The sequence below is a fragment of the Capra hircus genome, chromosome 5 (assembly GCF_001704415.2).
Source record: "Capra hircus breed San Clemente chromosome 5, ASM170441v1, whole genome shotgun sequence".
Taxonomy (NCBI): domain Eukaryota; kingdom Metazoa; phylum Chordata; class Mammalia; order Artiodactyla; family Bovidae; genus Capra; species Capra hircus.
The window spans coordinates 118,908,147-118,930,611 of record NC_030812.1 but is presented as its reverse complement, the minus strand read 5'-3'; the positions used below and the strand labels follow the sequence as shown (position 1 = coordinate 118,930,611).

At 60.2% G+C, this 22,465-nt stretch overlaps 1 protein-coding gene across 5 annotated transcripts in view; it reads right to left on the bottom strand.

The window, feature by feature from the left end:
• Positions 1-22,057, bottom strand: part of SHANK3 (SH3 and multiple ankyrin repeat domains 3) — a 49,669-nt gene extending 27,612 nt beyond the window's left edge. For 3 of the 5 annotated variants that reach the window (XM_018049000.1, XM_018049003.1, XM_018049002.1), the window contains exons 1-16: positions 21,906-22,033; positions 21,382-21,585; positions 20,452-20,523; positions 18,474-18,582; positions 18,247-18,398; positions 17,987-18,154; positions 17,794-17,910; positions 17,379-17,456; positions 16,520-16,586; positions 10,621-10,888; positions 7,543-7,745; positions 6,415-6,528; positions 1,209-1,284; positions 916-998; positions 425-549; positions 200-332 (exon numbers count right to left, since the gene is read on the bottom strand). In XM_018049000.1, coding sequence (XP_017904489.1) covers positions 200-332; positions 425-549; positions 916-998; positions 1,209-1,284; positions 6,415-6,528; positions 7,543-7,745; positions 10,621-10,888; positions 16,520-16,586; positions 17,379-17,456; positions 17,794-17,910; positions 17,987-18,154; positions 18,247-18,398; positions 18,474-18,582; positions 20,452-20,523; positions 21,382-21,585; positions 21,906-21,968 — 2,032 coding nt within the window. In that variant the 5' untranslated portion in view covers positions 21,969-22,033. Of the gene's footprint in view, positions 1-199; positions 333-424; positions 550-915; positions 999-1,208; positions 1,285-6,414; positions 6,529-7,542; positions 7,746-10,620; positions 10,889-16,519; positions 16,587-17,378; positions 17,457-17,793; positions 17,911-17,986; positions 18,155-18,246; positions 18,399-18,473; positions 18,583-20,451; positions 20,524-21,381; positions 21,586-21,905 lie in introns of all 5 variants that reach the window. The other 2 variants (XM_018048998.1, XM_018048999.1) reach the window with 2 other exon arrangements.

Below are 22,465 nucleotides of genomic sequence, written 5' to 3'. Positions count from 1 at the left end.
GGCAACCTGGGGTCAGGGGTCAGAAGCTGGGGCAGGGCTGGCTGGCTGACGTCAGGGATGGGTACCCAGGCCACGCACGTGGGTGTTCGCCTAGGTTCAGGCCCCTGAGGTCAGCAGTCTGGGCTGCGGCGAGGAGAGGAGCGTGGGCCCGGGGTCAAAGGTCTAAGGTCAGGGGACAGAAGGGGAACCCAACACTCACCTCTGCGTCGAGCCCCATCCTCTTCCGGCTTCCTGGTCACTGACACCACCTTCATGACGAGGCGGTTCCCGCCCTGGCGGATCAGAGCCACGACCTGCTTGTGTCCGACTTTCACCACGTTCACGCCGTTCACCTGCGACGGCCAGGGCCGGGGTGGGGGTCCAGTGAGGCCTCCCGGGCTTGGAGGCCGGCACCCACGGGCGCACGGGGAAGGCCCAGCCTCACCTCGATGAGGAAGTCTCCCGTGCGCAGCCCTGCCCTCCAGGCCACGCCCTCCACATCCACCGACTCGAGGTATTGGAGCGCAGGGAAGGCCGGCGTGGGCGTGAACTCCTCGATGGGAGTCTCTGCTGTGGGGCCGGGCGGGGGCGGTCAGCGCGGGCGCCGCCAGGGCAGTCCTGCAGTGCCCGGCCTGGGCTGGACGGCCGCACACAGGGCTGCCCAGGGCAAGAAGAGCCGGCCCAGCAATCCGGAGCGCACCCCTCTGAGAGGCCCACCCCACACCCCACCAGAAAGGCCCCTACTCCGTTAGACACCCTCAGCAGAGGCCCCGAAAATCAGGGAGACAACAGAACTGCGTCCTCCTACCAACATCCCAAACAGAGACTAGAGAGTCACGGCGGGGAGACAGGAAGGGAGCGGGCCGTGGGGGAGGAAGGGGGCAGAGGCCAGGCAGGAGGCGAGCATCGCCAGCGGGACACCCCCCTGGTCATTACCTTTGGCCCCCCGGAGCACAAAACCAAAGCCTTCGTGGTCCCGTTTCTGCAGGACAGCCACCTTGTCGTCAATGACATAGTCACTGATGAAGGAAAATGGAGAGGTGAGAAGAATACCCCCCAGGTGCCCCAGACGGGGTCCATGGGCAGCGCCGGCCCTGGGAGTCGTCCCTGGACTGACCGGGGAGGCAGCAGACGCGCAGGCTGGGCACCACCCCGCCCCGCTGACTGCTTCCCCTGGGCCTCCCCCCATCTGGCCCCATCGCGCACCGGCCCGCCTGCCCCTTCCGTACCTGTGTGCAGAGAGGCTGTCGTAAGAGCCCACTGTGTAGTGGCGGAAAAGCCGCTTGGTCCGGTCCTCCCGGGTTTCTGAGGGGAGGTTGAGGAGCTGACGGAGGGTCTGACCCTCCAGCTGGCCTGAACCCCCCTCACCTGTGCGGGCCACCAGCCTCCGCCCACACACATGCCCCTGGCCTGGCTGTGCCCACATGGGGCAGTCCTGAGGTAAGAAGGCTGAGGGGACCATGCAGGAAAGGGTCCAGGGTCCAGAATGGGCAGGGGCTGTGGCTCACCCTTCTCCTGAGTGGCTGCACAGAGCAGACCACACAAGGCCAGGGCAACCCCAGGGAGAGCCGACAAGCCGGAAACTCAGGGCAGAGACGGTGAGCACGCACACGGGAGGGCAACCACAGGGAGAGCCGACAAGCCCCGAAACTCAGGGCAGAGACGGTGAGCACGCACACGGGAGGGCAACCACAGGGAGAGCCGACAAGCCCCGAAACTCAGGGCAGAGACGGTGAGCACGCACACGGGAGGGCAACCTCAGGGAGAGCCGACAAGCCGGAAACTCAGGGCAGAGACGGTGAGCACGCACACGGGAGTGGCCTGGAGCTGTGTCCAAGCGCTCTGTTCAAACAGGCGTATGTCTGTGTGACCTGCAGTCACATGCAGCTGTTGTGCTCACACACGTGACAGTGCGTGTGCAGGTCTGTGTGTGCAAGCGTAGGTGTCACGCTACATACTCTTATGCTCTGGCCTGGAGGCAGCCTTGTGTCGTCAGTGTGTCCCTCACCACAGGGATGCTCACCCTCATGGGGCTTCTGCTCGGGACCGTTTCTCTGAGTGGGCAGGGAGGGGTCCAGGTTTGGGGGGTGGGTTCCCCTGCCTGCTCTCACTGCCTCCCACAGAGCTTTACCCCATTGTGCTCTCCCTGCAGAGCTGGCCAGCTACCTGCTACCCCAGCTCCGCCTTGCTGATGTCCTGCAAGCCAGCAGGTCCCAGGCCACACCTCTAGCCACAACCGCTCTGCTCCAGACGGACTTCTCCTGCGGCCTGCGCGCTGGACTCCCCAGTACCCTTGCGCCCGCTCCTGCTTCCGGCTTCCCGGGACCTCTGCTCCAGCTCGGCAGCTCCACCACCTCAGATTTCATCCCTCAGCTCCTCCCCGCTTCTCTACCAGCTTAGCATTTCTCAAGATTAACTTATTCGTTAAAGAAGTATGTCCTGAGCCCCTACTATGCACCAGGCTCTGCAAATACAGCAAAGAACAGAAAGAAGCCTCTGCGCTGCGCAGTGTACAGTCTAAACTGTACAGCTGAAGAGACAGAGGAGTCAAGGACCAGGCACACACAGAACATGTCGAGTGCTGGCAAGCAGAGAGAAAAAGTAAGTAGACGGGGACACGGCAGCTCCAGGTGGTCACGTGAAGGCCTCACCGTGAAGGGAGAGTTGAACAAAGCAAAGAGGGCATAAGGGAGCATCTCTTTATGTGGGTAAAGGGCCTTCCAGGGGTGGGAGTGTTCAGGGCAGAGTCACCTGCCAGGTGCCGGCTTGGGGTTTTCAAGGAACAGTGAGCAGCCTGGACAGCTGGGGCAGAGGAGTGACAGGCAGCAGTGGGGAAGCAGAGCCGAGAGGGAACCACGGTTCTGACGGCCAGTCTCCTCCACTGACTGAGCTCCCTGCAGGCAGGCGCTGTGCCGCGTTTATTTCTGCGTCCATACCATGCATTCCGAGTGCTAACTGGGCGGGCAAAGCGGTAGACAGCTGACTGGCTGGCTGGTGGACGGCTGGATGGCACAAGGGACAGACAAGCCAGGTCAAACGGTAAACGCATATATGAGTGGATGGAGGGAGAGTGCAGGGTGGGGGCTTGCTGGGGGGCTCCTGGATGAGCAGCTGGACGGCAGGATGGGTGGCTGAGCCAAACAACAGAAGGAGGAGCGGCGGGACAGGAAGACGTGCTCGTGTTACCGTCAGAAGACAGACGTCGGGAAAAGCACTGGTCTGGGTTTCAGAACCCACAGACGTCGGGAAAAGCACTGGTCTGGGTTTCAGAACCCACAGACGTCGGGAAAAGCACTGGTCTGGGTTTCAGCGCCCTACTGCTAACTTGTGTGACTCTCTGCACGTCAGCAGTCCCTCTCGGCCCTCCTTACAGAGCGGGACAATTCACCGTGGAGGCCCCCTCGGCTCTGACGACCTGTAGCTTTATCTCACTGGCTCCCTCCCAAGTGCTCGAGCCTCCCTCTCCTCTGCAGCACACCTGCTTCCACCACCCTGCTGACCCCAAAGCCAGGCCTCGCCCAGCTCCGGGGGGGCCCAGACTGCTCTGCCCTCCACCGCACCCATCTCCACACTGACCCGACTCTGGAAACGTTCACAGTGCCTGCCTGCAGAAGGACTGCCCCCACCCCCCAAAAAAAAGAACCTCTGCAGATCACTGGCCTCCTATTTTTATATTTATCGACCAAACACAGTATATTTATTACATAACGCAAATTCATTTTCCAGTTTTATTAATCAGACACGTAAAAGCCAGCTAAAATGAAAACACACAGCATGGTCGCCCAAGGACTGGAAGGAAAAGAGGAGGCGGGGGGGCCAGCAGAGCCACAGCCCGGGGCCCCACACCAGCCGCCAGAAGACCCAGGGCCGCCCCGCCCTGCCCCAGCAGCTCACCCTCCCTGCCTGCACCTGCTCCCTCCACCCAGACGGGCACCGTGGGAGCCGCGCTCTGCAGACCACGGGTGTCGCCTGGCCCACACGTGTTGGCAGTGTCCCCTCCTTGGCCTCGAAGTCCCTGCTCCAGTCTCAGAAACAGATCCTTCTTTGGATCTGGGCCTGTTGGAAGCAGGTTTGTGTTCCTGGGCTGCCCTCTCACCTCTGGCAGAACTCAGCCCTTGGGTCCCAGACCAGAGACTCTGTCCAGAGCAGCTGGGCCAGGCCTGCAGGTGAGGACAGAGGTGATTCCCACCCGCCAACGGGCAGCCTGGCAGGCCTGTCTCCCCGCCAACCTATGAAACGCTCCCACCTACCCAGTACCTTCTGGCACCTTCTGATTGCACAGGCCAGAGCCCCAGCCCTCGTCCAGGGGCCGCACCATTGCCCAGAGGCCTACAGCCCCCTCAGCAGGCTATTCTGTGACCTCTCCCTTCTCCAGAACCCAGGCCCAGCCCTGCTCCACCCCCCAACCCCACTCCATCTCCTAAATGAATCCTAAATGAAAGGCACAATCAGGACAGCAACCCCCTCCCCCAGACTCCGCCTCCTATGACACCGCCAGGAACCAAAGGCCCTGGTCCCAGGACCCCTGCCTCCAGCTCCGCCCCTGCCCCATTCAGGCTCACTCACACCAGAGCCCGCGCAGTGTGGCGGGCACAGCACAGACCCTGCAGCCCACTGCCTGCACTGCAAACAAGACTCTGCTCCTCGAACTGTGGAACCCACCCTCCCAGAGATGGACTAACGACTATCTCCACCTCCCAGGCCTGCTGGGATGGACTGGAGAACTCTTAGATGTAAAAGAGTAGAAAACCGCGCCAGGCATCCTGACGCTGCTCGGAGCGGGCCACGCCACACTCTGGCCAACAGGCTCTGCCTCACCCCGTCAGCTGACCCCCTGGCGGGCCCCAGCCACCCTCCAAGGCTCAGTCCCAACAACCCCTCTGCTTAAAAGCCCTCTCTGACTCCTTCAACCAACTCAGGGAGCCTCCCTGGGCTCACGCCATCACAGTCACACCACAACATGCCTGCTGGAGCACGGCACACACCTGCTCCTCGCTCGGCACAGAGCCAGCCCCTGTGATCCCAGCTCCCAGCACAGCATCGAGCACATGCCAAGCACCTAAGAAACGTTAGCTGTTCTCAAATTCTGAGTTCAGTCCAGACCTCTCTCCCTTCCTCCCCAGCTTCAGACTCAGCTCCAGCTGCCCCTGGACCCACACAGCTCTCCAACCAGAACCTTCATTCTCCACCCTACGGGGGAGCAGAGGGCTCCTCCCTAGGCAGGTCTGGAGGCTTCCTCCCGCCTCTCCTATCCACAGTTGGCACCAGCGCCCAAACTGCTGAAATCATTTTCCACCTCAACACACCACCCCACCTGCCCACCCTGGGCAGACTAGAGGGGATCATGTCCCTTCCAGGCTCCTAGCCACAAGGAGAGCCATCAGAGCAAGGTGGTGAACAGCCAAGGATAAGAGTAAAGAATCCTGCCCAGCAGTGGATCAGCAGCCACGTTCCACCCAGGGCAGAGGCCCAGGCCACACGGGGTGGGCTGCCCTGGGGAAATTCTCAACCCAGGATAAGGAAGCATGGCAACGCTGGGTCTGAGCCCCTCGTGTGCAGAAAGACAGATGTGTGCACCCTGGGTCCAGACACACCATTAGTGACCACCACGAGCCACCACTCAGGAGGGGGCTCCCCTGTCCCACTAGCTCTTGGGGCCAGAAATACCTGTGGGTAGAGAGGCCTCCAGGGCTTGCAGTCAGCTCTGACTGGGGTTTGAAAGGACCAGTTCTCTCCTTTCTACTGGCAAGATCACCTCAGATCCCAGCACCCAGAGGGCTCCTTCCTGGAGGTGCAGGTGACCAGCTGGGTCACACGGAGGCTGCTAACCAGCCCCAGGAGCCACAACCTTTGCCCCCACGTCCTCCCTGCCGGCTAAGGATGTAGTTGTCCCCCACCTGCTGCCTTTAGACCATCCTGGCCCCGGGGCACCCATGACAGCCCCTCTGGGCCCAGCTGGCCTCGTTTCCTCTTGGCTGGCCCAGGCCTCCCTGCACTGCCCACTTGGACAATCTGTCCACTTTGGAATGACGCCTCTTTTCTCACACTGACCTCTTTACTTGCTTGCCAGCCACACAGCAGTCACACACTCCAAGTACCCAGCGTTGATGGGAGAACCTTGTCTGGGGAGGACCGTGGTCACGAGGGCCGCATGGGGGATCCCAGGCTGGTGCACGCTCGCACGAGTGCATGCTGCGGGCAGGCCACAAGTGTCTCCACAGCTGCCCAGGGTCCAGATGTGCGCGAGTGTGTTGGCAAGTGTGGGCTACGTGGCACGTCTGTCATGTACACGAGTTTGCATCTACTTCTGTGTGTGTGATTTGTTCTAGTCTTTTCTCTGTGAATATGATCTGGATTTGCCTCCCAGCAAGAGCAATGGGGAGCTGGAAGAGGAGGGACCCTCAGGAGCCATCCAGGGAAGCAGGGGTCACTCACCGTGCCGGGCGTCATAGTGCCTCATCTGCACCTCCTCCACGCAGTCAGCCGGGAACCAGCCCGTGCGGCCTTTCACGGTCCCCTCCCAAAAACCGCCCTCCCCAATGCTGAGCACTGGGGGGACAGAAGCCAGACAGGCTGTCAGGGCAGAGGGGCGCAGCCGGAGCCCACCTGGCCGCCCTCCGCCCCCAACCACCATCTCCACTATCACCACCCAACCTTCCCGTCTCTCTCCTTCTCTTCCCTTCCCTCCCTTCATCCTCCTGGCTTTTTCCCTGGGAAAATTTTGGGATCCACACGGAAGAGAGAAAAGAACAGATGGGCACAGCACAGGATGGGCATGTGGGGGACAAAGAGATGCACAGATGGACACACTCGAGGGGGGACAGGAGGCAGAGGCAGGGGCCACAGTCCTGCTCCTGCCCGCTCTCCTCCCTGCTCTTGAACCAACTCTCATCCTTGCTCTGGTGCCCATCCCAGGGGTCACTGCCAAGAGCTAAGGGTCACTCTGCTGTGGCCAGGAGATTGGGCCGCATGATGGGCCATGGAGAGCTGACCAACACGACTGCTTCTTCCTCAGGCTCCCTGGACAGAGGGTACTCATGAGGGGTGGACCCCAGTGATAACAGAGACCCCATAATGGGAGGAGCTTGTCACGGCACAGGATCCCCTCATTACAGACACCCACAGAACGGGCAGAGAATTCCACATATCACAAGCGTTTCCAATGAAGAAAGTCCCAGAAGTGACACAGGAACCCCATAATTCAAGGGAGCTCTGTAACAGGATAGGGTCCTACGGACATGAGCGCCCCGACACCACCAGCCCCCAGAACGACCCAGAAACACCCCCGTGAGGAGAGGAGCCCTGTGGTGACATTTTGGGGAGCCCAAGACGGCGGAGGACGGAGAGGAGCCCCCATGACAGGAGCTCCGAGAAGACAAACAGCCCTCCCTGCACAGCGACACAAGGGATCCCCAGCGGCACAGACAGCCCATAATGACCGCGGCGGCTCAGAGTTCCCGGGGACACCCCTGAGCACAGGCCCTCCGCGGCCGCGAGAACGCCCCGCGCCCCGGGAGGCCCGGCGCCGCGCCCCCCGCGACCCCGCCCCCCGCGCCCCCTCACCCTTCACGGCCTCGCCGCGGTGCAGCGGGATCTCGCCCTCGCCCTGCGGGCTGTGCGCCTTCACGGCGATGAACTTGCGGCCGGGGACTGCGCTGTAAAGTTTCCGCTTCGGGCCCCGGGGCGGCGGCGCGGGGGGCGCGGGGGGCGCCGGGCCGGGGCCGGGCGCGGGGCCGGGGCCGCCGGGGCCGCCGGGCCCGCTCGGGCTGTAGACGAACACGTAGGTGACGGACGCGATGCCGGGGGGCAGCGGGCACGCGAAGCCGGCGCCCGGGGCCTCCATGGCGCGCGGCCCGGCCCCGCCGCCGGCCTCACCGCAGCCGCCGCCGCAGCGCCCGCCGCCCGCCGCCCGCCGCCGCCCGCCCGCCCGCCGGGGGCCCGGCCCGGGGCCGCTCCATGGGCCGCGCCGCCGCGCCCGGCCCGCTCCCGCCAGCGCACGAGCCGCGCCCGCTCAGGGCTCCGGGGCCGCGGGCTGCGCTCCCGGGCGCGCCGGGCTCGCTCCATGCCGCGGCCGCTCCGCGCGCCCCGCCTCCTCCGCGGCCCGGCTCCTCCCTCTGCGGGCGGCGGGCCGGGCTCCCTCCTCTCCCCCTGCGGCCCGGTCGCCGCGGCCCGGACGCGGGAGAGGCCGCCGGGCCGAGGAGGACGACGGTGCGCGGAGGGGAAGGCTGGGGAGGGGTCGGTCCGACGGAGGAAGCTCGGGGACACCGGGAGGCGAGGCCGGCCAGGAGAGGAAGTCCGAAGGGGCTTCGGACTGGAGAAGAGCGTCTCAGAACCGGTTCGGGGCTCGCCTCGCCTCCAGGAGGGGCTCCCCCGGCGGGTCCGCGGCCCCCTCCAGCTAGGGCCTCGGCCGCCTCACACCGTGGCCGCCGCGAGTGCCGGGCGCCCGAATCCCCCTCTGGACCTGGGTCCTCTCCTCCCGGACATCCGCCTCGGATGCTCATGCCCTCTCCACGCTGACCGCCTGGGCACCAAGCCCGAGGCCTCAGCCCTCAGCCTTCGCCTGCTCAGAGGCCTGCACCGGCTCCCTAGCACCTGGGCGGACCACGTCCACAGTCTTCGCCGGTAGCCAGACTCTCGGAGGCGAGAGTTAGCGGCACTTCAGTTATACGACTGGTGCCTTCCTTTCTCTGTCCTGGCGGTTCCCAGCACCTCAACTATCCCACTCCTGCTCGTCTAGCCAACTGTGAAGTTACCGCTCAGCTTCGAACACAGCCTTCTCTGCCCTGCTCTGTGATGCTGGTGGGGACTCTGACATTGCAGGCCAGGCTCTGCCAAGAGGGGGCGCCACCTCCCCCACCTCTATGCCACCCCCACCGACAGCAGCTCAAACTCAAGACACTTCCTCCCCTGCAACCAAAGGTGATCTCCCACTGAGGCCCTCTCCCTCCAGAGTGCGCCCAACTTCCTCAGCCCCGTCTTGGCCGCTCACTGGGAGGCTCCCTTACCTGGATCACTCCCCACTTAATTGCTTCGGAGCCCTGGGCCCCAGCTGTCAGTGTCCTGAGACTTAGAACTCCCTGCTATTAGCCCCCACCACAGTTGGCACCCTAGGCACCTACTAAATGTCTGTTGAAAAAAGAGTAATAAAAATCCTATTCTCCCCACAGAGCAGTCAGCTGCAGCCCCACCCAGAGCAAGTCTTAGTTTGTGTTTGCTAAAAGGATGAGTGAATATACAAAAACCAAATGAAAGCAGGGCTTCCACACAGCTCCAACTCAGGAGCAGCCTCTGTAGAACTGAACCATCCCAAAGCTTGTTCTTTTAGCCACGGGGCTATGCAGAATTTGGGGGGGGGAGAATTGAAGTGCCTTGGGGCAGGACAGATAGCCTTGCAGTCTGGGTAGGCACACAGAAAGACAGAAGACATCACAGGTCAAGGCTGTATGAGCGGGGACAGCAGCAGAGGAAGAAATGGCTTTTATAAGCTCCTGTTGCACCGCAAGCCCTCCGCTGAACGCTCACACTCAGCAAGTCTGGGAATCAGGTCTACCTGGGGGCAAGTTAAGCTGCTCCCTAGCTCTGTGGTCTTACCCGACCTGAGTGTGAGGACCCTCATCTGTGAAATAGAGCACAGCCTCATACAAGGCCAAGGTTAAGTGAGAGGATACACACTATGCTGCTCAGCCCAGCTGTCACTGAGGAAACAAAGTGCTATTTATGTAACCCTCTCATCCGACATGTCTCCGGAGCACCTTCTCTGTGACCGGCTCCGGGGCAACTGCAGCTCCTTCCCGGGAGGTGTGGGGCGGGGAGAGGCCTTCAGCAGCAGCGCCGGCTTGTGCTGTGGGCCAGGGGTCCAAGTAGGGAGCCTTCACTACCAGGCTCCAGAAGGCTTCCCAAAGGCAATGTTTGGGGTAGGATCAGTCACACCTAACTGATGAGAAACCCAGGCACAGAGTGGCTCGCTCATGTGCCCAAGGCCACACGGGCAGCGGTGCAAGGAGGGCGCTGGACTCCGACTGTCTGTCTGTAGAGCCAGTAACCACCTTTCACTCCCACTGCTCGGCTCAGTGGGCTTCCAGCCCAAGAGTCTAGTGGGGCTCGAGCCCAGGCTTTTTGCTGTGAGTTCTGGGAACGACAAGTCCTTGGTTCTCAGGATCCCAGCATTCACGGTGAGGGTAAAGAGGAGAACCATGGAGGCCAGAAGGGTTGGGGAAGCACCAAAACTCTCCTCTGGGAACAGGGTTGGGGTCCACCTATGGATCTGGACCCCGCATGGAGAGGACACACCAGTCCCTAATCTCTTAGCACAGCTCACCCAGCCCTGGCTCATCCCAGCCCTCGTCCTCCTCCCTGGCATGAAGTTTTCTAAACCACAGGTCTGACCAGACCCTCTCCTCCCAGCACCCTCCTGCAGCTGCCCACTGCCCTCAGCACAAGTCTGACTGCAAATAAACCTCAGTGTGGGGGAGCCTGCCCCAGGCCCGGGGAACTCACCATCGTCCCTTCCCCACCCTGGGTGGCCCCCACCCAAACCTCAGCTCATCCTTGCAGAGCCCAGCCTCTGCAGAGAGCAGGCCTCTCCCTGCCACTCGCCCGCCCCAGGCCGGCCCCTCCTGGCTCAGGCCCGCCTCCTCCTACCTGATCTTGCTCTGGCTGCCCCTGCCTGTGGCAGGGCCGCCGCTGTCCTGCTGGTCCCCATCCCGGTCCCGGTCTCTCTCCTGCAGTCGCTGGAGCAGCAGCTGGTGGGGGAGGCTTCGCAGCGAAGGCCCAGGAGAAGCTGCCGGCTGCACCTCGCCCTTCAGGTTGATGTCACTGGCTGAACGCTGCAGGGGCCGAGGCGAGGCCAGGGCGCTGGGGCCAGCCAGCCGCCGCCGCTTCGCGTAGCTGGGGGTTTCCCTGAATGGCACTGGGGTGGGGGGAGGGGGAACAGGTGAGACTCCAGGCGGCCAGATTAGGGAACCAGCTTCTCCTGGTTTGCCTGGTATCTCCAGATTTCAAAAGTAAAATCCTCTGTCCCAGGGACTGCCTCAGTCCCAGGCAGAACAGGTCAGTTGATCACCCTATGACTGAAGCTGGGATGGGTGGGAGAGGGCAGGGTCACATACCAAGCTGCCTCTAACTCTAGCTTCAGAGGTAAAAGCCTGCCCTTCCTGTCAGCCAGATGAGGTCTCGGGACTGCTTAGATCTGCTCTTGGAACTGCCCATCTCACAGGCTTCCAGAGAGACAAAAAACCGGCCACATGTGACAAACCTCAGCAGACTACCGCTGTTTGGAACTATTTGCAGCTGACTATCACCAGAGAAACTGTGAAAGAGATATTCCAGACCAGGGGTTGGCAAACATCTGTAAAGAATCCGACAGTAAACATTTCAGGCTTTGCAAGCCATTCAGTCTCTGTTGCAAGGACTCAGCCCAGCCACTGCAGTGTGAAAACAGCCTCAAATAATATATATGAGCAAATGGGTGTGGCTGAGTTCCAATAAAACTTTATTCAAATAGCAGATGGTGATTAAAACATGATCCAACTATATGCTTTTACAAAAGAGTCACTTTAGATCCAAAGACACAAGTAGGCTTAAAATAAAAGGATAAAAGAAAATATTTCATGTAAATAGTAACCAAAAGAGATCTAAGTAGCTACATTAATACCAGACAAAATAGACTTTAAAAGTATTAAGAGAGAAAGAGGACATTATATTTGATAAAAGTGTCAACTGTCAACTAGATTAACAATTATTAACATATATGTAACATAACAAAGCATCAGAATATATAGAAACAAACATGGATATATTTGGAGAAATAGACAGTTCTACAGTAATATTTAGGACCTCAACACCCTGCTTTCAATACTGGATAGAGCATCTAGAGAGAAGACCAGTTAGGACACAGAAGACTTGAACCACTTAGACCTATCAGGTATATCCAGGACACGCCACAAAACAAAAGCAGAATACACATCACTCTCAAGTGTACGTGAAACATTCTCCAGGACAGATCATTTGTGAGGTCACCAAAAAGTCTCAATAAATTTAAAAAGACTGAGATTATACAAAGTGTCCTCTGCAGCAACAATGGAATGAAGCTCAAAACAAATAGCAGGGGAAAAACCTGGAAAATGCCCAAATGTGTGAAACTTAGACAACACGCTTAAACAACCAATATGTCAAAGCAGAAATCATAAGAAAAACTGAAAACACTTTGAGAAAATAAAAACAAGACTACGACATGCCAAAACTTATGAGATGCAGCAACAGTGGTACTAAAAGGGAAATTTATAGCTGCAACACCTACATTAAAAAGGGAAGTCTCAAAAATAAAAGGGGGGGGTCTCAAATCAATAACCTATTTAAGGAACTAGAAAAAGAGAAGCGAACCAAACCCAAAGGAAGGAAACAGCAGAGATGGCATGAGATGAACAAGACAGAGACTAGAAGCACAGAGGGATCGATGGCACCAAAATCTGCTTCTTCAAAAACACCAGTAAAGCTGACAGACGTGTACCTAGACTAAGGGAAAAAACTAGAGAAGGGAGCCACAGACAACTGAAAGCAGAAGTGAAGATGGGCATGCCGCTGCCTGACGTTATACAAGTAAAAAGGAACACAAGCGGAGACTACGAATGATTGCATGCCAATAAATCAGATGAACTGGATAAGATGGACAAGTTTTTAGGAAAACGCAAATCACCAAAACTGTCTCAAGAAGAAATAGAAAATCTAAACAGACCTAATAAAAAGCAAGGAGATGGGATCAGTAATCACAAATCTCCCAACAAAGCAAAGTCCAGCATCAGATGGCATCACTGATGAATTCTACCAAACATTTAAAGAGGAATTAGCAAAATCCTTCTGAAATTCTTCCCAAAAAAATAGAAGAGGAAGGAACACTTTCTAATGTAGTCTATGGGCAATTTTTAAAATGATCAAAGAACTTGACATTTCTCCAAAGAAGATATACAAGCATCCAATAAGCACATGAAAAGATGCACCAATAGCTGTTAAGAAAATGCAAGTCAAAACCGCAATGAGATACCTCTTCACTTGGACTAGAATGGCTATATATATATTTTTTTTTTTTAAGGTAATAACAAGTATCGGTGAGGATCTGAAGAATTTAGAACCATCATGCATTTCTGGTGGCATGTAAAACGGTGAAAAACAATTTAGCAGTTCCTCATAAAATTAAATATAGAATCATCACATGACACAGCAATTCTACTCGAAGTATGTACCCCACATAACTGAAAGTAGTATTCAAACAAATACATTTCACACATGTCCATATACAATATTCACAATAGCCAAAGGGTGGAAACCACTCAAATGTTTACCAAAGGGTGAATGGATACACAAGATGTCACAAGCAGTGGAATATTATTCAGCCATAAAAACTACTGAAGTAGCGATCCCTCCTACAATATGGACTAAGTTGGAAAGCATGCTTCAGTTTGTTGAAGGAAGCCAAACACCAAGCGTCATTCCACTTACATGGAATATCCAGAGTAGGTAAATCTATACAGGCAGAAAGCACGTTAATGTTGACAGTGGCTGAGGGAGAGGGTAGCGTGGGATAATTGCTTAATATACAGAGTCTCCATCTGCGATGATGAAAATGTTATGGAATTCAATAGAGGTGGTTGTGATTGTCTTCACTACCACTAAATTATTCAATTTAAAATAGTTAATTTTATGTTACATGAATTTGATTTTAACTGAAATTTAAATGTTGATTTTAAAGCCTCGATTAAAATAACAGACAGAAGGCTGGATTTGGCCTGGGCACATTGTTTGCCAAGCCCTATTCTAGACTCTGGTTATGCAGACCAGCAGCCTCACCTCCAGCTCCTTAGGAAATCTCGGGCTCCACCCAGACCCTCTGAGTCAGAATCTACATTTAACTAGATCCCTGGGTGACTCAAATGTACACTACAAAGTGAGACGCACTTTCCTAGGGCACTCTTCAAAAGCAGTCTGGGACAAGTCAGTGAGCTGTGCGCTTCAGAGTGTGCACACCAGAGCTGGGAGGAGGGCCTGAGGACCCAGAGGCAGCCCAAGGCAGCAGGGAGGGAAGCAGAGGTGGCTGCTCCCAGGCAGAGCCCCTGCTTCTTGCGGGTCAGTGGGGGGGCGGGGGGGGGCTGCCAAGAGGCTTCCAGGTGATCTGTCCCCTGAAGAGTGACGACAGGGCTCAGCCTACACGATCCCTCCAGGCGGCTTCGTGCTGGAGGGAAAGGAAGGCTGCTCCTCCTGTGTGTGCAGGTCCCACCTGGGTTCCCAAGCTGAGGCGAGACACAACCTCTGACTCCCAGGGGGAGCATGTGCCGAGGGGAGGGGCAGGGAACGAGGGTGGCTCTCTGGATCACTCCGGTCTGAAGACAGGCTCTGCCATTAACCCTCTGTGCCTGTGGCTTCCTCCTCTGTAAAAGTGGACTAACAGCACTCACGCACTGGGGGCTTGTTGAGAGGGTTCTCATAAATGCTCAGAATATACTCCCCTGTAACTCAGGCGCAGCTGGCTGTCATCTGAGTGTATGTGTGACATCTGAGCAGGTAAGGGCACGTGGCGAGCAGAGCCGATGCCAACAGTGGGCCTAACTGATGTGGCCTCTCAGCTCAGCCACAAATGCCTGACCCCAGCCAGGTGAGCGCACCCTGGATCAGAAAGACAGAAGCTGATAATGGCGACCACAGGGGCCCCAGCATCTCTGTCCAAAGATGAGGGGCGGCGGAGGCCTTCCTGACTCCCAGCCTGGACCACAGACAAGCCCCCACCCTCCCTCCAACCAGCTGCACCAAGGCTACCTGCCAGAGTCCAGACCCATGGAATTGAACGCTGCATAAGGTCAGGGGCGAAGGAGTAAAGAACCGTGAAAGACTTATTTTACCTAAGGAAACTGAGGCACAGAAGTCCCAAGCCACTTTCCCAAGGTGGCATCACAAGCAGCAGATAGAGCCCCACACATCCAGAAACCGAGCTGGTCCCAGGCTGGCGACCTCCTCCAAAACAAGCAGCAGCCCCAGCCAGACCATCACTGGAGCCCTTGCTCTGCCTCTCAGCCCAGTTCAGACCCCAGGCTTCACCACGGTTCTCTCCCAAGCAGAACCCGGACCGCAAGTCGGCACCATTTCATCGGTTCAGTCACATGCTCAACACGCGTCGGCTGCCGCTGCTGGAGGGCTCAGGGTCTGCCCACTGTCACAGACTGCTGACCCTGCTTGGAAACGAGGGGCTCACAACCAAGCCTCACTGCCGGCAGGCCTGTTCAGGGGAGCCTATATCCAAAGACTCCTTAAACATGAACTTGACCTTGTCCTAACCATAACCTCCCATAACCTCACATGAGAACCAACAAGGACTCAGACCCTGGGACCAGCCTTAGCCCTTTGCTGTCCACTCTCACTTTAAACTTTGTAAAAATGGAGGCATCAGATTCTGCAGTCCCAACAGAGAGGGAAGCCTGAGAGTCTATGCTCCCAGGAGAGCCGTGGGCAGAAAGCCTTGTCCACCCAGGACAGAGGCAGCAGAGACAGGGCTCGCTCTGCGGCCACATGGCTGGAAGGGGCAGCCTCTGGCCAGAAAATACTCTTTTCAGGAGGAGAGGCCCACCCCCAGCCACTCCACATGGGGAGGGGAGCCTCAGGATTTGCAGGACAGCTTCCCAGCCAGCCCCACAGGCAACGCTGCCCTGGGAGAGGGTGGCCCCTGAGGCCTGAGGTTCAGACTAGACAGCAGCTCCTGGGTTCCCGTGGGGGCGCGTGCTGGGCCCCCCGAAGCACTGGCTGCTGAGCGCTCAGAGCCCCTTGTCCCGAGACGGCCGCCACCTTCCCCACACGCATCCCGACCACTGCGCTCTGACTCCTCCACACAGGCATAGAGGTGGTCCTGTTGTGTAGGAAGGTTGCCGCGGGCCAAAGCGCCTTATGTTTCTGGCTGACGGGAAGCCCTGAGCGTCTGCGGTGGCGCCCCTCTACCACGTGTCCCCCGCTGGCCCTCCACACGACCTCACGGGAAAACACCTTACCTAACTCCAACCCCGCTTCCAATCTAAGCTGACCCCTACCTCCAGAGGGGTAATGATTACGATTGAGGGCAGGAGGGGAAGGGGACGGCAGAGGATGAGATGGCTGGATGGCACCACCAACTCAATGGACGCGAGTCTGGGTAAACTCCGGGAGTTGGTGATGGACAGGGAGGCCTGGCGTGCTGCAGTCCACGGGGTCACAAGGGGTCGGACACGACTGAGCAACTGAGCTGAACTGAACAATTACAACCATACCCTTAACACTGGCCTGACTAACTGCAATCCACAGCCTTCACCTAACCGTGACCCTCAGCTGCTCCTCTGTCACCTGCAGAGGCCCTGCCCTCAGCACACCCCCTACCCCTGCAGGGCCCACTCGCGGGGCCACTGGGAGAGCTGGAAGAGACGCTCGGGGTCAGGGCTCCTTTGCAACAACCCCACTCCCTCTTGCCCTGCTGGGCCCCGACAACCCCCACAGATCCACACTGGCAGGGCCCTTGGTGGGCAGAACTCACCAACGTCCGAATCTTTGTGGGTCTTGATGACCTCCGCGAGCTCAAAGTTCCCGGCTATGATGGCCACCTGGGGGCGTGGGGGCAGGGGGAGGAGGGAGGCTCAGCAGCACAGACTCGCCTCCCCTCAGCCCTTGGGGCTCCCTGAACGCCCAAGCAGGCTCGTCCTCGGCCAGGGGCCCCAGGCTCAGACCTTGGCCCCTGTCTGACCCACCACCCCAGTCTGTGTGGGACTGAGGGGTCTCCTGGGACACAAGAATTTCAGAGCTAAAGCTGGAACACACTGGCCACCTTGCCCATTCTCAGAATTGCCCCTCCACATGCCTGCTCTCCCCACATCACCTGTGAAGGACCCTGAAAGGACAGTCACGGGCCAAGCCTGTTCCCCCACGTGACCTGTGAAGGCCCCTGAATGGACAGTCACGGGCCAGGCCTGTTCCCCTACGTGACCTGTGAAGGCCCCTGAAAGGACAGTCACGGGCCAAGCCTGTTCCCCCACGTGACCTGTGAAGGCCCCTGAATGGACAGTCACGGGCCAGGCCTGTTCCCCCACGTGACCTGTGAAGGCCCCTGACGGGACAGTCACAGCCCACAGCTGTTCTCCCCTGGCCCCAGAGCCTTCTGACCCTCCTCTCCTCTCCCTGGAAGGGGGACCGAGGGAACTGTCCTCAGTGAGCACCCCTCACAGGAGCCGGGCACTGCCCTGGCTCGCTCCCTTCCTCCACCTCACCCTGGGACGGCCCTGGGCCCAGAGCCCCCTCACTGCTTTACAGGGAGCAGAGCAAGGCCCAGAAAGCCCGAGCCACACAGAGACAGAGAGGCGCGCCCCAGGGAGCCCACGCTCCTGCGGACAGTCACGCACCTGGAAGGCCGTCTGGCTGTTGTAATTGCGGATATCCTTGTTGGCTCCACGGAAAAGCAGGACACGGGCGCAGCTCTCCTGCAGGAAGATTGGAGGAGGGGTCACGGCTGGGGCAACACATGCACACATGGGGCCCACGGCGACGCGTGCACCACACACATGTGTAGCATGCACATGAGCAGGTCAGGCGTAAGTGTGCAGGTCCTGGCTCAGCAGGCCCAGAGGCACATAGTGCGCACCCATGACACACGTGTTCAGGGGAACGACGGCACACACAGACCACAAGGCCACCTGGCTCACCGCAAGAGGCGGAACACGCAACTGTGGTGTGACCCACAGGGTCAGACATGCGCACACATGTAGTCACTTACAACTTCACCTGTGTGCACACGCGTGTGCAGACATGCAGACCGACCTGGTTGTAGAGAGCACAGATGTGCAAGGCTGTGTTCCCAGAGGCGTTCTGAGCCCCCATGTCAGCTCCGTAGAACAGGAGGTGCTCCAGGTGCTGCACGTGCCCGAAGCGGCAGGCCTGGGGGAGGGGCGTTGCTGCTGGAGCCCGGACCCACAGGCTGACCCCGGGGCCCTGCCCCTGCGCCCCCGCCTACCTGGTGGACTTCCTGCCAGCCGTTCTCGTCGGTGGTCCCCAGCTGAGCATGGTCATGCAGGAGCAGCTCGCAGCAGAGGGCGTCCCCCCCACCCAGGGCGCTGTGGTACAAGGGCGTCAGACCACGGCTATCCTTGTAGTCCGGTGAGGCGCCCAGGTCCAGCAGGGTCTGAGGGCAAGAACCTCAGTATTCATGCCAGGCCAGCCTCTCTCCGCTCCCGGGTCACACGACGCTCCGGCGAGGGCCGGGCCTGCACTGACCGTCAAGGCGGCCGCGTTCCGCTGGCGCGTGGCGCAATGCACAGCTGTGAGCCCGTCTCGCGTGCGGAAGTCCAGGTGAGCACCGCCGTTCTTCAGCACCTTCAGCAGGTCGGTGGCATCGTCCAGCTGGGCGGCCAGGCTCAGCGGACACTCTGGGTTCAAGGGACAGGCGGAGGTCACAGTCCTGGCCATTCCCAGACCGTGCCCCTCCCTCATCTGCTTCTCACCTCCTGAGTCAGGATCGTGGAAATTGGGGTCCAGCCCCTTGTCCAGCAGGCGGGCCACCTTGTCCGTGCTGTGCAGCTGGACATATTCCATAAACTTCTTCAGGTTCGCCTGGAACAGCCAGCCATCCTGATCAGCCCACACTTGACGACGATCCTCTGGCCATCACCCACGTCACCCAGGGAACTGCTGCGCCCCTCAGTCGGACCCGCCAGCCTACACCACAACCTTCTCTCTTTCCCCCGGTACCCTGACCATGCACTTCCGCTGCGGCCCCAGTCCCAGCTCCACTGGGCCCTTCCCCGCCCTCCCAGCCCAGCTAAGTGAGGCCCTCCCTCAGCCTCAGCCTCTGCCCTGGCCTCTCTCCCTGGCCCTGATGCCCCAAGCTGTCCAGCCTGGAAAAGCCTGAAGCCACGTGGGCAGGAGCCGGCCAGGGGCAGCGTGTACCCTGCTCCCAGGGTAGCGTGCTCCTTCTCCGGTGCGTCTTCCTCGCGAGCTCACCCCGCAACAGGGCCCAGCTCCAGGGCCCTCCTCTATTGCCAGCCACCCCTCCTGCGGGGTGATTCTGACTGCTGCTCCTTCACTCACCCAGTCGCGCCCCAGTGCACTCGGCAAAGCCTCACTAAGCTCCCGCTGCTGCTACAGTGCTGCCTGCAGCAGGCAAGGTGCCCCGGCCTGAGGCCCCTCCAGAGACAAAACGCATCAGAAAGAGGACAGGTGCCGTGGGGACAGCTCCACGCAAGGGCACACCCTCTGGCGGGTTAGGACGACGGGATGGGAGGAAGGATGCTCAGAGCGGAAAGACCTCGGCCCCACCGGCATGAGGGGCTGGAGGCTTAGTGTGGAGCTGGGGGCCGGCCGGAGACCAGGCAGGAAACACGGGGCTGCGGCACGGAGTTGAAACTCATCCTAAACTCAAGTGAGACTCACTGAAGGTCAAGAGTCATTGGTGTCCTGCGGGTCACTGAGGTCAGCTTTAGAGGAGAGGTAACTCTGGGAGGAGTCCAGGATAAAGGGTTATGCCAAGACCACTGAGGGAGTCTCTGCCCAGCCACGGAACCAAGGCAGCAGAGGGGTCTGGCCGGAGACTCCAGGGTCACAAGGGGGTCACTGGGGCACAGGGGTGAATGTGCAGATCCCTCTCGTAGGCCCCAGAGACTGTCAATGAAGTGTCCAGCAAGCAAATGCCCACGGGAGCCGGGGGTGGGAACTCAGGGAGTCTGCTTATGGAAAGGGCCAGGGTACCTACCCTGCCCCTCCTACATTCAGAGGAGGCAGGGAGGTGACCCCCAAAGAGCATGTGGGGTCAGACCCTCCTAGCAACAGTACCCAGACGTAAATACCCCACAGGTAGGCCTAGGAATAGGGCCCCAGAGTCGGAAGATCTGGGTTCAACCCCAACATCTCTGGATGCAGAGGTGTAAGCAAGTCACTTAAATTCTCTGGGACTCAGTATCTTCATCTATGAAATGGGATAATAATAGTTCCTCCCAGGAAAAAAAAAAATAATGAGATGCCTAATTTCAAGTGCCTCGCACTGGATGACCACTAAGTCCCAGATGTCCTGTTCTCCCCACCCCAACCCAGCTCCCCTCAACAACCACATCTGCTCCACCCCGTAGCCAGGGGCCCACCAGAGGGGTCAGCGAGAGTCTGACCTGAGTGGAGCCCATCACCAGACCGACCACCCCAAAGTCATGGTGCCTGGAGTCTGCATCCGGCCCTCTAGTCGCCCCAACACCCACTCGGTTCCCTGATGACAGGAGAAAGCAGACTGAGCCAAAGCTGGCCAGCCCAACCAGGCTGGGGTGGCCGTTCTGGGGACAGGGGGAAGGCCTCAAGGAGGGAATTTTTCAAGGACATTTTCGACATCACAAAATCCGGCTAAGGCTGAGCTAGGGGAGCATGGGCCATGGCAGGGAGGGGACTGGAGGGAGCACAGATCACCTTCGAGCACCCTCGCTGTGGCTGCCTCCTTACCTTTGTGTGAAGCTTTGCAAACTGCTTATCATCAATGAGGTTCTGGGCATAAACTCGCCTCTTGTATCGAAACTGCTCAGGTAAAGACAAGGCAGAAAAAGGCACCCACCTGGACTGAGTAAGTGCAAGCAGGCACGGAATGGAGTCCTGCCCACTGCTGTGTGGCCAGGGCCCCACTGTCATCACCCCACACTGCCCACTGCTGTGTGGCCAGGGCCCCACTGCTCATCACCCCACACTGCCCACTGCTGTGTGGCCAGGGCCCCACTGCTCATCGCCGGATAACAGAGCTCCTGCCGCCGGCTTCACCAGCCCATGCACACACCCTGGACACGACCTGCACCAAGGGCAGGTGTGCTGCACGCCCAGCAGTCCCTCTGCCTGCTGTGCCCTTCCTGTCTCACCCCCACTCCCAGGATTCCCTGGAAACCTCAGTCCTCTTCCAAGACCAGGTTCCAGGCCTGCTTTCCTAGACGCCCCTCTCTGGACAGAACTGTGCCTACCTGCCTGTGCCACCAGGGAGGCCCAGTCAGCTGAGCCCAGCGACACGATGCTTGTGCCAAAGCCCACTGCACTAGCCACCCCCACCTCCAAACTGGATGTGGTCCCCTTGCTCACAGGGTGCTCAACAGCCTTTACGTCATGAACAGGTAAGCAAAGGAGGAAGGCTTAGTCTGTCCTTAGGACAGCTGCACGGGCGGCGGCAGGAAGGCGAGACACACATGTGCACACAGCCCGCGGCGGGCGTACTCCACGCGGCGCTCTGGGCAGTCACACCCGCTCACACCCCGCCGCACGTGCTGCTGACCGCGCGCCTGCACGCGGCTCACTCCTCACTCGCCCCGTACGCACTAACTCCCCGCGCTCGTGCCCCTCGCTGCCGCGCCCTCTGGAGCTCGGGGGCTCTGCCCGTCCCCGGCCGCTGCTCACCTCCAGGTAGGGCAGGGGCGTGTCCAGGTTGGGCGGGTATTCCTGCAGAAGCCGCTCCTCGTCCAGGAACTTGCCGGCGCGGCCCCGGGAGGGCGGCTGGAAGAGCCCGTAGTTGAGCGCGTCCTGGAGGCTGTGGTTGAGGGCGCAGAGCACGCGCTGCTTGGCGGCCCAAACGGGCGCGGCCGGGTCCAGGCGCAGGCACTTCTGCAGCGGAGCGCGGTCGTGAGCCGATCCGGCCGCCCGGCCAGCGCGGGGCACGCAGGCCCGGGGCGCCGCCCGCGTCCCGGCGAGGGAGCGGAGGCCGCGGACCCCCGCCTCCGCGCCCCGCTCGCGAGGCCTCGCCCCGGGGGCGGTGCTTCCCCGGGCCCCGCCCCCGCCCGGCCGCGGGGAGGGTCCGGGTGGAGGCGGCGGGGGAGGGGCGAGTGGCCGGGGCCGGGGTCTCCGGCGCACGGCTCGCGGAGCGCGGGTGGGGGGCCGCGAGAGCGGGGCGAGGGTGCCGCCGGGACCCGGGCGGCGAGGCTCACCGTTTGCTGCAGGTCTGGGATGCCGACGCGCACGATCACGGCGCTGGCCCCGGGGCCGTCCATCCCCGCGCCCGGGCCGGGGCCGCTGGCGGCCGGGAGCTGGGCGCCCCGGGGCTCCTCGCCGCGCCCCGGCCCCCCCCGGCCCCCCACCGGAGCCCCGTCGGCCGCGCTGCGCGGGAGGGGGCCGGGGGGAGCCGGGGCCGGGGCCGGCGCCGGGGACAGCGGCTCCGAGGGCTCCGCAGGGGCGGCAGCGGCGGCGGCGGCGGCGGCGCGGCTCAGCTGCATCGGCCCCGGCTCCGCTCGGCGCCTGCCTTCCCCGGGGGCGGGGGCGGCGGGGGGAGGGGGCCTGAGCCGGGAGGGAAGCGGGGGTGGCAGGGGGCTGAGCCGGAGGCGGGGGCCGGGACGCTCAGGGCCGGCGAGGGCGAAGGGGACTGTCTGGGGTCCCGGGGTGGGGAGGGGGGGGGTCCGTGCGAAGGGCGAGGGCCGCGCAGCAGGGTGGGGACCCTGGGGGCTGTGCTGGGGGTGTGGGGACTCCTAGGCCTCGGTGTGGGGGGAGTGGC